Raw genomic sequence first — 15,626 nt, 5'->3', positions numbered from 1 at the left:
AGGTTCAGAAAAACAGATTGGCTACTATGACTGAAAAATCTACACTATCTTAGCTGGTCACAACTGATCACTTGTTTTATGTTTATTATTTAAAATTAATGCAGATTACAAAATTTCAGATACACTCAGCTTCTGTGCTCATAAAATATATCTTCTAACCTATCAAATTTCAGTAGAATGGAAAGAATTTTCTGCTGGGATATTTCATTTCAGCATGTATCAAAAGGATACTGAGAGTACTCTCCCCACCTATCTAGCGATGTAACACTGCAGAGTTGCACTTTTATCTGACTTATCCAACAAATCCTTTTGGAAGCCAGTGTGTGAGTGTATCCTTATGACCAAAGCAAACCATCTCTCATACATTAATGAAAGCCATCATCAAGTTATAGCCTAAATCCTGTCCTTTGCTGTGGATACACATATTTCAGACTCCAGCGCACAAAATAAAGCAGAATTTAGCTCTGTATTTTAAGGCAAAGACAAAAACAGATCAAACTGAAAAGGAGATGAGCACCTTTAGCTGCCACTCATTAACGAGAGCTGCAGCTGCTCACCATCATGCAGAGATCGGTTGCACTTCATATGATAGATCATTAACACAAACATTGAGGTAAGCGTTTTGCCACACTACCAGAAAAACAACTGTCATAGATTGAAATAACATATGCAGATTAAACAGCAATAAAGTAGCCAATAGTTTGCATGCAAATATTGCATTAGACTGGTTATATTCTCAGGACTAAAACTGTTTACTGTGTAAACACAGGTTAGATCTTCCATTCCTTTTTTTATGTAATATATTTTTTAAAAACAGACAGGCCTTACAGAACAAAGGAGCTTTACCAAATGTTAGACCTGGAATTACACAGACCTCTGTTACAAAGATTAAAACTGTAATCTGGTAAGGAAAGAGCTCTTCTCCCTCTTATGAATACATTTTTAAAAGCCTCATTAGGCAAAGCAGCAGCCTGACTCACAGTCAAGAAGAAAAAAGAACATTTTAATACTGCACTGCAAAAAAATTATGACTTTTTTTTAAAGGAAAACAGAGATGATAGAAAAAGCAGACTGTATGGCAGCAACTTTTGCTAGAGAAAGAGAGAAAAGAGTGTGTGTATACATACATACATATATATATACACACACACATACATACACACACACATACATATATGGCATAGTACCTAAACAGCCGTTAAATTGTTTTAACTGCCAGTGTTACATAAATGGGAGGTACCGGGAGAGGAAAAACATTCAAAGTAATGGTAATTCGAGTAAGTATGCTACCAGAAACTGAAAATGATCTTTCATGACTTTATATATACACAAATCAATCAAAAACTTATTCAGAAACAATACTTGTTTAATACTTGTGAAATTTATCTGACTGCTAGACCTGTACTGACGTGGTTTCATTCTTTAGTAATAGCAGAGTAACTTCTCTACACTGCTATGATGGTATGGCTTCAGTCAGATCTACCATGAAGTCTCTGAATCTAGCTGATCCCTATCATAAAACTGAAAAGCTGTACAGGGATTTTAACTTTCATTTGTAATATGGACATGTATTGACTACCTACCTGAGACCTCCCAGGATTCTACCCAATAAGCAGCCAGCAACCAAGAGCTATTACTGCTACAAACTTTTCCAGTCTGCTCAAAAAATTAACTACAGGATCATGTGGATTCAGTTCTCAAAGCATACATTTCATCATCTGCTACATTTTTAAGGAAAAAAGAAAGGTTAAATTCTACAAATCCAAACCTATTTGCTAAGCTAAGCTAAAAAGCTAAGCCCAGATGTGATTAAAAATAGAGTAAATAGATATTTAGTTGCTATCTACTGTATTTTAAGGTGGGCATAATTAGCATCTAAAAAAATAAAGCTAAAAATCATATATTTATGCATCTCAACACTTCACTTAGTCACATAGTTAACTCTCCTCAAAGACTAACAACCAGACCACTTCACAAAGTAACCTAAGTTGTTTGCAAAATTTAAAGAATAAGATGCAAAGTCAAAAAAATATACTTTACACCTTGTAGACCAGGAAAGTAAAATAAAATGCTGGTTCTGTAACAGTGCAACAACTGCAGCATATTTTGCATGCAGCACATGATTTGCTACATTTAGTGGCACTTAAGTATTATGTGGTAATAAGTATTATGTGGTAAGACAAGTTTCAGATCTGCACAAGCATAATCACATCATTATTACCAGAGCTGCTAAGCTACAGCATTCTGAATAATATCAACTCAATTTTAATGCTTTAGTCACTAGCCTTAATGCAAGTCAACATCCTGCTTTACATTTTGCTAAGAAAGTGATCACTGAAGCCACATTTCATGAACTTGCCACTGTGCTTGTACTAGGCTTCAATCTGACCAATCATTTTCATCAAATTCTGAGTCATCATCAGAATCACTGTATTCCACAGCAATGCGTCTTGAAAGGATGGTGGCCACATCATTTCCAACAGGTTCTCGCTTTGCTTCTTGCTCGCGTTGCTCTTGCACCTTTTTCAGCTGAATTCCTGTAGAGACAGTTATTGTCACACAAAGTTCTCTGTACAAAAAAATTTTCATTCCACATTGTTGTGAGTTTTATATTCTAGCAATATATCCAGGAAGAAAAAAAAGAATCCTGAGCAACGAAGAGCAGTAAAGAGAAACAGACAAAAAATAAAGTAGATTGGAATTCATACTCAGAGACTAAGTGCTTCTAGTCTTCTAAAATTACCAACAATAGTTAAAACTAAACATTGAAGACTGTACAAGTGCTTTTGATCTGAAGAAGGAGGACTTCAAAATTGTGTCTGGAAACACTATAAGAACTACAGCTCTAGAGTCTAAGCAAAGTAAGAAATAGCCATTAGTCCCTGATTAAGAATGGCTTTCAAAGCTACATTCACTGGGCTGAAACCTGGTTTTGGATAACTCAGTTCTTCTGAAGAAACCAAGAATCCATGTACTTCTAATGAAGACTCCATATAATGAAATTAAGTACTGTTTCATTTGATTATGTTCACACAAACACTAGAATATATTTAACAAAGTTCTACATCTGGGAACATGAGGCTTCAGGAATAGGTCTGAAGTCAGGGTGGACAAGGGTTAGTACCCTGAAAAGCAGAAAGTGTTAGAATATGTCTGTGGTACCTGTGGTTAACTAATTCTCACACTGAAATTCTGCCTAGCTGGGAACAGGACCCCTGAACTCACATCTCTTGAAAATACAGTTCTTACACTGAAGAAAAGGAATTGCTAAAACTCCATGTCCACTTACCCATACGAATGGCAGCAAGAAGATCACTTCGCGCATCACTTATTGGTGGCTGTGCAGGTTCATGCCGCTTTGTCTCAGCAACTGGAGGAGCATGCATCGGGGAGGAAGAGAGGGATGAACCTGCAGCAGGGGGGCCTGGAGGGGGAGGAGGTGGGCCAGGAGGAGGAGGAGCCGTGACAACAAGCGCACTAGAAGGAGGAGGATGAGTAGCAACATATGTGGAGCCAGTCACCAGTCCAGAATGGGAAGCTGGCACAGGGAGCTGGAGAGGACTAACAAATGCAGTTTGTGCTGAAGGAATCATAGGGGGAGGGGGAGGAGGAGGAGGACCTGTAGGATTGTAATAATCCACCATCTGAGCTGGAAGCATCCTAGGTAAAAGAGAATAAAAAAATTTGTTGCATTGAAAGTTAGGACTTACAGAATCACCATCCCTTTAAACTGTTCTCCAACCTCAGCTAAAACAAAAACTGAAAGGAATTTAAACTGATGCGTTAAATACACAAATGATTATAAATATATGAAATACCAAATATTGAGGTAATATATTCTTATTTAAGGCAGATGACATATTTAAGGACAATCCCTTTTCAGCCCTATTCATATCAAACTACTCCACAAACAAAGTAAGATTCATCTTACTATTCCTACCCAGTTAAGTATACGGCCATATGTTACTAAACATTACTGTGTGAGAATAATAAGCACAGTACCTATGACTAAGAAGGGAGCAATAAAACTATTAGACTATGAGTATCACTTACACAGAACACAGGGCTTTAGAACAAATGTTAAGAAATAATAAAAGACAGGCATGGAGGAAAAGGGAAAGTAGGAATGGAAGGATTTACCCAAAGGTATATCATGCATCTCATGTGCTTCTTTAATCAAGTTTGTCAATTCAAATATTATTTAATTAAATTGATAAATTTGAATGATACTTCAAAAGAATAGGGAAGATCTAATTTACTTGGTAAAATGTCATTAACAGAATTGTTAAAAAGGAGAAAGGAGAATTAGAATAGGAATTCTGAAATAGGTAAAGACCTGTATAAAGGGGAGAGGGGTTATAGGGAAGTTACTAATGACATTCAGTGATACAAAGTGAATGGTCATGTACCTGGGGACTAATCACAAGAATTTCTGTTATAACCCGGGAAATGACTAGCTGGAAATAACTGAGAGAAAAAGCAGACTGGCACAGTCCATCATAGCATACCTGTGAGTCATCTACAGCATGATACAGTCATGAAAAGGGCAAATGCTATCCCAGGATGCACCATGTGAAGGTGAAAAGGCTTGGCTAGCCCAGCTTAACAAAACACAGGCAAGAATGGATACAACTGCACTGGGGTTACAACCAGAAAGTTTTAAGCTATTTAAGCAAAAGGACAATGTTGGCACAAGAATGAATAGGTACAGACTGGTTAGAAATAGATTCAGGATGGAAAAGAAATGATTTCTTCCTATCAGAGAACCAATGCTATGAAGCAAAACTTCCTTCAAAATTTCAGGCAAAACGTCTACATGGTAATCTGATAAATGTGTAAATGGAATTATGGAGATGTCTGTGGCAGCAGGGAACTAGAGTCAGTGTCTGAGGAGATCCCTTCCTATCCCATTATAAGCTCCTTTCCAAACCATTTCAGGGATGCAACACAGAGATTGCCACATCAATCACATTCAAAGATCCTTTTTCTGCACCTTTCTTGCAGTTTGAAATATTATTCAATTAACTATGCTGTAATTACTTTTCATTATAAAGGAAAACTGTCCCCTTTTTAATATTACATTAGGAATCTTTAATATTTTACAAGCATATTGATTTCAGTACATTCAATACACAGTTCATGATTTCTGCTTTCACCATTTCCTCATCCAAGTTCAGTTTATACATAAAGATTATATTAAATTTCCTCCGTCCTCCTCAGTGAGATAACTAGAGGGATTTGTTATTTTTGTACAATGTATGCACTACACGTTATGATGGCTATGAAAAACATGCATCCCTCTAGTTTTGTCAAGAATACACTGGAGTAAATCAGGAGTTTTACCCATATTCTGCTGGTACCACAGGTACTGAACTGTGCTGGCCATCTGAAGGCTGGGGTGGAGGTGGAGGTGGCTGCTGAGGTCTGTTTAAAGTAGCATGTCGTACTGTGGTAGAAGGAGGTCTGTATTCATGCTCATGGCTTTGGGGTACTCCCATATACTGTGGACCATCTCCTGTTCCATATGAAGGCATTGCTATCTGCTGATGGAGGGAATGATTCGGAGTAGCAGGATAAGAATAATCTGTAACATCAGATGCATGGGACCTAAAATTAAAGTAAATGGATGCAGAAGAACACATTATATGAGTGTGGTAGAATATTGTCTAAATAGCTCACCAGTAAAGCTAAAAATTGAATCATTTTTCTTACAACATTGCTCCCTAATTATGAAGCACCATTCCCTTGTCAGCCCATCAAAGACACAAAAACAAAAGCAACAAAAAATCATGGTTCAGTTTCACATGACTTGAAAATAAATTAGTCAGACAAATTGGCATAGGAGGACTAAAATTGAACAACTGCAATATTTTGGCATGTTAACTCTGCAGCAGAATGTCCTCTTATAGCGCAAACTTTAAAAAAGAAAAAAAATTAGAAAGAGCTTTCTCTGGGTTTGAGAGTTCTTTAGTAGCCACGAGGAAGCATACTGTTTTGGGGGATGGTTTTGACAGACCATTGTTTGAAATGATAACATTTATCACGTTGGCCTTAAGTTAACAACGGCAGCAGAAAAATGAAAGCCACATTGCAAGCACTCACGATTATGCAGAAGATTATATTTCACCAAAGCAGAGAGAACCAATTCCACCAAAGCAGAGAGAACCAATTTCAAAAGTTAGAAAATGCTTTTTATTTTGTTTGCACGAATAGTTTTGTTGGAAAAGCTTAGAGAAACTGAGAAATGTAAATATTAGTTGAGCAGAGAGTTCATAAAGATACAAAGTCTAGGATGCTCTGTCAAATAAGCCCAAGAGAGGGAGCAAAAGGATCTCTTCATCCCATTACTGCACAAAGCTGTATTGTATTAGTAATGAACAACCGTGCAGCCTGGCTTTTAGTGAACAGAGTAAACTGATGCACTTATCTCTAAGACTGGAAGCAAGGCAAGCAACAAAAAGCCAGGGCTTTGAGTAGAACAAAATGACAAACCCTTTGGGCATTTTGTCCTCTTTCATGCTTCCTGCCTGCTCCATTTTCTTTGCGTCACTCATGAACTCAATGCCCATTTTCCTTCTCTCCCACTCTTCTTTTCTTGTTCTTACTTTTCTCACATTAATTTGCTGGTTTCTGTTTGGATTCAGCTTGTGTTTCTCTCTCTGAAGTGCAAGTATAACAAATACATTGTAAATTGCCAGTCTGGAAACTTAGATTTCAACCTTTAATGCTTAAGTTCTACAATTATCAAACTAGGAGGAATATGAGCATTTTTTATTTGAACATAAAAAATCACGATATAACTACAAACATTTCCTTAGGACCTTATTTAAAACACAATGCTCACACAGTAGCTGTCAGCATAAGAATGTCTCTGAAAACAAGACCTCCTTCTACACGGACCATGCTCTTTAGGCTTTTTATAGCTTAGCTCCTACAATTAAGACTACACCAAGATAAAAACAGAAAACTTTCTCTCCACTAGTCACAAAATTAAGAACTCTTGATGCATGTAAAATAAAGACTTCAGGGTTCAATCCCTGGTATCTGATCCACTGAAATTTAAAATTCCTCACATATATAAACCTTTTAAGTTTTATAATAAGTACAATATGTCTGTCATACCGTAAAATCCATAGCTAACATAATGATGCATCTTTACAATTTCTGCTTAATGAAATGTCACAAATTGCAACTATTATGGGTATCTGCAAGTAATCAAACACATTTTGACACTGCGGGGAGATAAAAAGACAAATCGTTTCAATGTGACTCTACACGCAGGAATCCTGGAAGCAAAGTGTTAAGGCCAGAAAAAGACTTGAAATGTTTCAAAGACAGAGATCAGAAATGAAAAAAAAAATCCACATCTGGCATTTGATAGCTGGACACCAATGTCATCTTAGCAGATCAACCTTTGGAAAGCAGTCTTAATGAAACATTACAGACTGACAAAAAGGAGATTTGCATTAGATAATATAGCTCACTAAAAAAACCTGATGGTAAAGTACTTTAGATTGGGGGGGGGGGGGTCTGGACATATTACTGAAAGAGCAGTAGCAATTTCCCTGAAATTTTTTGTTTCAGTTACAAGACAATTACTGTTCACTGAGACCGAAACATTAGTTATACAAAGTTCTGAGCAGATTTTTTCAATAATCTCAGCTGGACAGTAGACTAAAGATATCAGTCTGCTCTTTTGCAATGGTGGCTGTTTCCTTATCCTAATTATTCAACAATTTAAATAAAACTAAATTGTGAAACAGTTTTTCACTAGATTTTGTTTATTCCTTACACTTCAGCTAGCAATTAACTATAACAAACAGAGAAAACAAAATAAGAGGGAAAATTCTCTAGTGAGACCAAGTTAGTGACCAGACTCAGATGTGCTGTGCACACCAAGACAGTGTATCTCCCACCAAGCTCAAAGAGAATCTCATACACATTTGGGGAGAAGAACAATGAAGACCAATTCTGCTGTGTGTCTCTAAGCAGCGATTTTCACTCAAAGTGATCTATTTCAAGCAATAATTTTGCATCTGGATTTGTAGCTTGCTTTATAGACAAGCAGAACACTGACAAAGCAGAACTGTTCCCTCTATGCCTGACTGAGTTGATTACCTGAATTATTTCTTGTGCGTTTCTTGTGTAAAGAAAAAAATATTTGAAGATCTCCAAGAGGCTAAATCCTGAAATGATTATGTCATTGTTTACAGAAAAATATTTATTAAGCTATCAGCAGCATAACATATGACAAACCATTGTTGAAAGAAGAGGTATTGATATTATCTAGTAAAGACAGATTTAAATACTATTGCATCTACAGCTACTCAAGATCAAATACAAAGCATATGTCATACACTATAGTGAAATAACTTTTTGCTAAATTATGATGACAAAATGCTCGTCTGAGGTAGAGGAAGAAAATTTTGATTAATTCTATAATTCGTTATATTATATATGCTTTAAGAGAATTTTGAGAAGAGCTGTAAAACATTTATTGTATATTTTGTCTATTATAACTGTTACATTCCCAACCTATAAAAACACCTAAATCTACTCAGTATTTCTGAATGTACAACTGCGGTATAACAAATGGCTTTATTGTAAACAGACCTAGTATCTGGGGACAGTGATCCCTCGGAAGATGCTCCATGGTACACATTTTGAGATAACCTGTTGTCAGGTCTAAGCTCTTTGTCATATGCCATCATATTCCACTCCTGGCGTCTGTTCCTGGCTTTTCTAACCTTTTTCACCTCACGAGTGGTGCCATCTATACGCTTTTGCTCCTAATGTTCAAACAAAAGAAATACAGCATGCAAAGAGAGAAAAAAAGGAAAGGAAAAAGCAGGTTAAAATGCAGTTAGAGCGCATGAAAATAAGACTAGGCTTACGGATGAAGACAAGTTTACATAAAATTTCTCTGCACTAAAGATGACTCCTTAAGCTATGACCTTCATTCGGAAGTAAGAATATTGCCTTGGCCTCTTTCCGTAAGATGTAGATGCTAGTGTGATACTGATCTACTATTTTTCCCCAATACAGACAGAACTCATTGATTTTAAAAGCTAGAAAGCTTCTCCTGACATTGTGTTTTTTATTTAGACCATCCTGAAGTGCTTTTAATTTCTTTCTCCTGTAAACCAATATTATGAGAATATGTTGAATTTGCTCAGGCCTTAGAAAAATATGGAAGAAATGGTAACACTATCCAATTCATTTCACATTCTATGCGAAATGAGTTTCGCTGTTCTAACTTACTCTCCCTTCTTAGATCTGATTGATAAACAAACCACCACAATTCCTCCCAGTTTCTCCTCACTCTTGCTTCCCGTTATCTTCTACAAAATGAATGACACTAATCCTCTCTGCAATGTGTCAGTAATATTCAGGTGATATATTACAGCTTAGTAGCTTCACGACAAATCAGTTGGTTTAGTTTTTGAAATCTTTCAATAAAATTTCAGGCCCAATGAATGCCAGTGTTTATATATCACTTAGATCTTCTAATACTGGGGTTCAATGCTTTCGCACCTCTGAAATGTCTCCCTCACCTCACCCTCACTACTCAGTACAAATAAAATCATACTGATGCTTCAGTATGACAATAGGCAAGTTTGCACTATCCAAACTCAAAAAGATATTCATGTCCTACTCCTTTTCACAATATTTACAAGAGTCTTGGATTTTCTGTTGGCTCTAGAACCCATGCCTTACAATACTACTTCATAAATAGGTTAAAGATGGTTTTTCTATCAATAATTTGGTATTAGACTTTTGGCTGTTAGAAAAATACAGTTTCTTGGAAAAGAATTATATTCCTATCTAAGAACTGCAGTAATATTCAATTGTATTGAGCAAGGAGTCCAGTAAAATGTCAATATCTAATCTTTTCCTTGTTGAATCTCTACCTTTATAGCAAGGCATGATAGCTGGAAAGCCACACAGTCCCACCCAAAATGAGGAGGAAAAAGGTATGTCACATGGATGAACATGCATATTTTCCTGCAACCATCAAATTGCACTGATAAATAATACTGATACAGTTTATTTGGCTTTACACCACTAACAACTATCAAATGGCTTGCTTGCCCTCTTTTTGGATCTCTTGCTTGTCCCATGCATGTCCCTATGAGGGACCTGCTGATCCACATCTGTTAGCATTAAGAATGACAGAAAAGCTTTTTGAAGTTAAACATCCAAATGTTGCTAACAACGCTTGTTGATTCCTGGACCCTGCAGTGAATAGATTTTTGATGCGATGAATGTCAAATAAGAGTCATTACTCCGGTTCTTAATTGCCATCTATTAATTCTTTCTCTTCCCCAAACTTCTTTTAGAATCACCCTCTTCTGTGCTCAGGTTATGTAGTGTTTTACTGTCTCCTTTAATATAATTTCTTCATACCAGAATTTCCCAATGTAGGAAGTGGAGCAGAAGGGAAACAGATTCAGTCATGCTTTATTTTGAATATATGAAGCTTTGCTAATTTCCATTGCTGAATATATGCCTGCTAAATGCTTTACATCTTTTTCATTTGATCACTGCAAAATTTAATTTGTTTTAATTTCCGACTTTTATCCTGGTTCATTTATTTAGATTTTGTTACCTATTCATAATAGATTTGAGAGGAAAGTACTAAAAATCCTTTAAGTTAATTGAAAGTATGCTTTAGTTTTTTCTTCTCACAGATTAATAACTCCATCCTCTAAGATTCATTAGTATCATGTATTTCTTGTAAGTTTTCAGAAAAAAGAAATATCGGCCTTTTGAACAATGTACTGCTCTCTGGAAGATAATGATTTCGATACAACTATGGCACAGTCAGGAGTGCTTATGTGACTGTTTATATGTAATCACCTATTTAAGATATTTTTAAGCAATCATTATGTTTTTATGGAAAAGATAAATACATATATCTATATATGTATGTATAAATAAATAAAACCATGTAGGTATGCAAATGAATAAAAATGTCCTTTTTACTTGAACAGTACTTAACTCTACTTTTTTATTTATTTTTAATCTACTTTTTAAAATTATTTTTAAACTACTTTTTCTTTGGTTAAATATTATAGAAACACATCTCTAAAACATTTCATTTCTTCCAAATTAATGAGGCAGGCCTATTACTAGCAGCAGAAAAAAACACACAAGCCTGTAACAAGGTAGTTTTATCTTGTTTCAGTAACAGTGAAGGTTTTTATTAGCACTTGTATACTGGACAAATAATTTCATCACCTTGGCAAACAACAGTGACAGCTCTAGTTTTAAGTACTTAGGGCAATGACAACAGAGTTCTGGGGGAGCTGAAGCCTTTAAAAATAACTACGATTAGAAATATCTTTCTCAGGAAAGCTAAGTATAAAACATTTACTTCTTTATAACTGACAGGTAGTAGAAACTGCGGTAGACAAATGGATGCTGTAGGTTAGGCTAGAAAACAGGAACACCGTTCAGCTATTGGCAGGAAATGATTTCAGTAAACGCAGCAAACAGAGTTAGAGCCATCAAACGGGTAAGTTTATTTTATTTTTACACTGGCATCAAGAGTTAGCAAATGATATTTAAAGCATTTTAATAAAGAACAAGAGCTGATAACAGAAAGTAGCTTCAGCAAGTATTTGCAATACTTTCAAAAAACTGGAAGTGTGAGTCTAGTGTATTTTCTTGACTTTCCAAATTTCCCATTCTACCAGTCACAAGTCATCAAGAATGATTTTTGAAATGCAAGTATACAAAAGCCAAAAATTAAAAAAATTCTAACTATTTAAATAACTGTAATCATTCCTCAGGAAAAAAAAAGGTGAACAAAAAAAAGCAAAGTAGAACAACTTTGTTTTGGTTAACAACTGGTCTAAGGTTATCCAGTTCAGAATACTGCTGATATATGTAAAAGTTAAAACCAGCCACACTGAAGTCTTACCCACAGACCTACTGAAAGCTTACCAGTAAAGAACAGGAGACTATCCCATAGTTTTTAAATTTACAAAGAATTAAAATTACAATGTCTTTGGAGAAAATGTTCATCTGAAAGACCCAAATCAGAGAAAGTCTGTATTAAATTTCTCCGGTTAAACTGAATACTGAAACAATAAATAAATATGATACTTAAAGGTAAGAGAATGAAACACCTCACAAATTTCCTGTTGCTCAAACGTGTAAGGCAAATGAGCAAAATGACACCAGAAAACAAATCCTCTGAGGCAAGGAATATTCTTAATCTTCACTGACCACACAAGCAGTTGAAGCTAAAAACCAGCTATATTTGGTCAGCTGAGTAGGACTGCATCTGGATATCTAGTTTATAACACTCTAAACAATACAGATTACTTCATCTGCCCACAGTCTCTCAATGACTTGTGTATTCTGTGCTTCTGTAAAACACAAATTTTTTGAGGAATTCTCAGTTAGTAGATTCAAAATGTAACTTCAGCCACAAAAAACCATAATAGATGCCCTGGATTCATTACCAGGCAATGCTATTGTAAGGACAAGAACAAAAGAAAATGAGAGTCCGTTAAGCAGCCTATGAAACTAACAGTGTCCCTGGGACGTTTCATCCACCTCCCTCCAGCTCTCTCAAGCTTCCAGACGCAAGCTTGCACACCAGCGTCTGCAGAGCTAAAAGACAGATTTCCACCTATCACATAAAGTCACACCAACCTATGCAAATTCTGTTCTTGTTAGGTGTTTTTTTCATATTTAACCAAATTCTATACGATTGGGATTAAGAATATTTTCTATCTATTTTGTATACCATGATAAAATGATTAAAATCTACACAAAATATACCACGGACGGAAACAAGTGAGATGTATTATCTAAAATATAGTCTGAAAACAAGTTTATAAAAAAGTGGTTTTATGAAAATCTTTCTAACACTATCAACATTTTTTCAAGTGAAACTTGGTTCCAGAGGTGGTCTTTAAAAAACAGTTTTCCAATTTTTCCCTAGCTCTTTTGCTTTCTAATATCAAACCAGAATGAAGAATTTAGTTCTTCAGTTGATAGTTTCTTTTTATTCCTCTCCCTAGTGACAAGCTCTAAATTGGAAAGGAAAAAAAAAGGCTGCGGAGAAAAAAAAAAAAACAAAGCTGTAATTGTTTACATTTTTTTTTTCCACAGAGAAACGCTGAATGACATTAATAAAGGAACAACTAAACTGGAGAATGAAAGCTGCTTTAAAATTTGTCATAATTGTTTTCCTATCTTTCAGTCACCTCTGTGACTTATGATACTGAGAATATAGTGGGATTATAACTTTGCGTACAAATTTGTACACAATTATACCAAAAAACAAATGAATATTTCCCAATATTTTCCTTCAGACTGAGTTTCTTCTGCTGAAAATGCTTACTCAGCTTTTTCAGCTCTATTTCGTATTTCAATACTGAGACACCTGTCAAAACAGAAAACCTTTTTGAATCGGAGTCCGATCAGGAAGATCTGAATTAATTTTTCCAAAACTTTTTAAAACGTGAATCCACTAAATGCTTTGGTTAAACCAAATCTTCATCTTTTGCTTAAAAATGTTGTAGGCAGAAAGTTTTGTCTAGCAACAGGAACAAGGAACAAATTTCACTTAATAAAATCAGAATATTAAAGCTTCCCAGGCATGTTCTGTATTTTGATTTCTAAGCTGGTATTGTATACATTAGCATATTTATATTTAGTGTCTACCACAAAACTATCTTCTAATTCCTTTAAGCAACCTGTTCACCTTGTTTGGAATCCTTTTATTTTTAAATCCTTTACTTCTCACCAAACCTATCTAGAAGGGCAGCTACCTGCCAGATAAGATAGACAGTTGTTGCTTCATCAAGCTTTCCTTCTTCCCTTTTTCTTAGGATTATCTTCAAGAATCTTATGACTCTGTAAGATTTGATCAAAAAAAAAAAAAAGACAGCAAAAAAAGCTGCAGAAGTACACAGAAACAAATTTTTTATTCAAAATTAAAATCCACTTTTAAAGTATCTTGAGAGCATCAGAATATACATCTCTGATCAAACTGCTGAACAGACTGCAGAAGGACTAAAGACACTTTTCTATGAAAAAACCTTAATTTTCTTTTGTTTTTTAAACTTTGAGGAAACAAAGAATATTTCTCCTAAAGTACATCTGCTCCCATTGCTGAACTGCAGAATAAATTTATTATCTGTTATCTATTACTAACTTCTAACAGGTTTAGAAAAGCAGAGAGTTACTATAAAGGAATTAAAACCCCAACAGAATATGCATTGCTGAATAAGTCCACGTTTTGCTACAGGAGTTGATGCTGCTGGATAAAAAAATTATGAAAATAAAGAAAACTGTAATTCAAATTCCTTTTTTCTCTAAATCATACAGTTTTTTCTTTGAAGTAGAGCAGGGCTATTTTGCTAAGTATTAATAAGCAGATACTGGCAAGGGATTAAAGAAGTTATGTTGAAAAATAACTACAGTTATCCTAACATTCAATTTGCCAGCTTCTTAAAATAGACAGCATGAACTATAAAAACTGAACCAACTCTAAATCTACAGCCACGTCTAAAGAGGAACTGCCTTTCCACACATATAAACTAAGTAGGACCTAGCAATTTTTATGTCTGGACAAGTGTACATGAAAGTATAATATATATTTCTTCTGTTATGTTTTTGCTTTTACCTTCTGTCTCCTCTTCTCTTTTCGCTTATCTTCAGTATCTTGTAACATTTTTTCTTTCCAAAGATCAAAAAAATAGGAGGGATCAGTATAGAACTTTAATCCATCTTTCTTATCATCCCTGCAAATACAGTAGAACACAAGCTAAAATGATATGAATTAGTATTTTTAAACTAACAAAGCTCACCTTTGAGGATTGTTTAAGCTTAATCTTTTTGCGCTATAGGATGACAGCATGGCAAGTGTACTATACACCACTCTTGGTAATTACAGTTTGTAGTTTGCTTGGTTCGTGCCAAGGATTTCAGGGAAAAGGGGTGGAATCTGCTGCCTTTAGGGAGGCATGCTTTCAGACTGTGCCTCGGCAGACCTCAGCAGGAGCTGTCTGGGCTCCCGCACTGGAGTGAAATTCCCTGATGTTGCAAGAAGATCAGTCTCGAGACAGGATGTGCAGGGGACAGAGCAGCCTCAGTTATGAATGCAACCAACTGATTCAGAAGGACTAGAAGAGGAGGATTTGGCTAAATCCAGACAGGGTTTAGGATCTGAATTTGGGAACAGGGTAGGCCTGAGAACCTTCGTCCTTATGACAGGAAGAACAGGACAGCACTACTCAAAATGGGCTCTTCCAGCTCAAGAGGAGGGCTAGGAAGGGGGTGGAGAACAGAAGACTGAATTCCACTGCACTGTCCTAGGAGGGTTTGTGATTGAGCTGATTTGGGCTTGCTGGCTGCACTTGGCAGCAGGGAACCACCTGGAACCAGGGTCACCTAGGCTAAGGAGCCACTGAAAGGGTATGCTATCAAATTGGAGTGGAATAAATACTTGATGCCATGGTGTGAAAATAGGGAATCTTCTGAAATCCTACATGTTCAGGAAGGAATGGGGGCAGAGGGATTCAACACAGCAGGGCAGCTGGCATGGTCCAAACAGCATATGACAGTGATCCCAGTCTAACTTCTTAAATTGGTGTCCTTCAGTG

General features: G+C 35.9%; 1 protein-coding gene across 4 annotated transcripts in view; it reads right to left on the bottom strand.

Moving 5' to 3' along the window:
* Nucleotides 1-1,303: 1,303 nt before the first annotated feature.
* The window catches only part of WASF3 (WASP family member 3), an 84,454-nt gene continuing 70,131 nt past the window's right edge, over nucleotides 1,304-15,626 (bottom strand). For 3 of the 4 annotated variants that reach the window (XM_067290638.1, XM_067290656.1, XM_013962139.2), the window contains 5 exons: nucleotides 14,648-14,765; nucleotides 8,614-8,789; nucleotides 5,344-5,607; nucleotides 3,290-3,660; nucleotides 1,304-2,537 (listed from right to left, as the gene is read on the bottom strand). In XM_067290638.1, the coding sequence (XP_067146739.1) occupies nucleotides 2,380-2,537; nucleotides 3,290-3,660; nucleotides 5,344-5,607; nucleotides 8,614-8,789; nucleotides 14,648-14,765 (1,087 nt within the window). In that variant the 3' untranslated portion in view covers nucleotides 1,304-2,379. Of the gene's footprint in view, nucleotides 2,538-3,289; nucleotides 3,661-5,343; nucleotides 5,608-6,492; nucleotides 6,660-8,613; nucleotides 8,790-14,647; nucleotides 14,766-15,626 lie in introns of all 4 variants that reach the window. The other variant, XM_067290665.1, reaches the window with a different exon arrangement.

This window comes from Apteryx mantelli, chromosome 1 (assembly GCF_036417845.1).
Source record: "Apteryx mantelli isolate bAptMan1 chromosome 1, bAptMan1.hap1, whole genome shotgun sequence".
Classification (NCBI taxonomy): domain Eukaryota; kingdom Metazoa; phylum Chordata; class Aves; order Apterygiformes; family Apterygidae; genus Apteryx; species Apteryx mantelli.
Note: the sequence above shows the minus strand (reverse complement) of the source record. Positions and strands in the feature narration are given on the sequence as shown.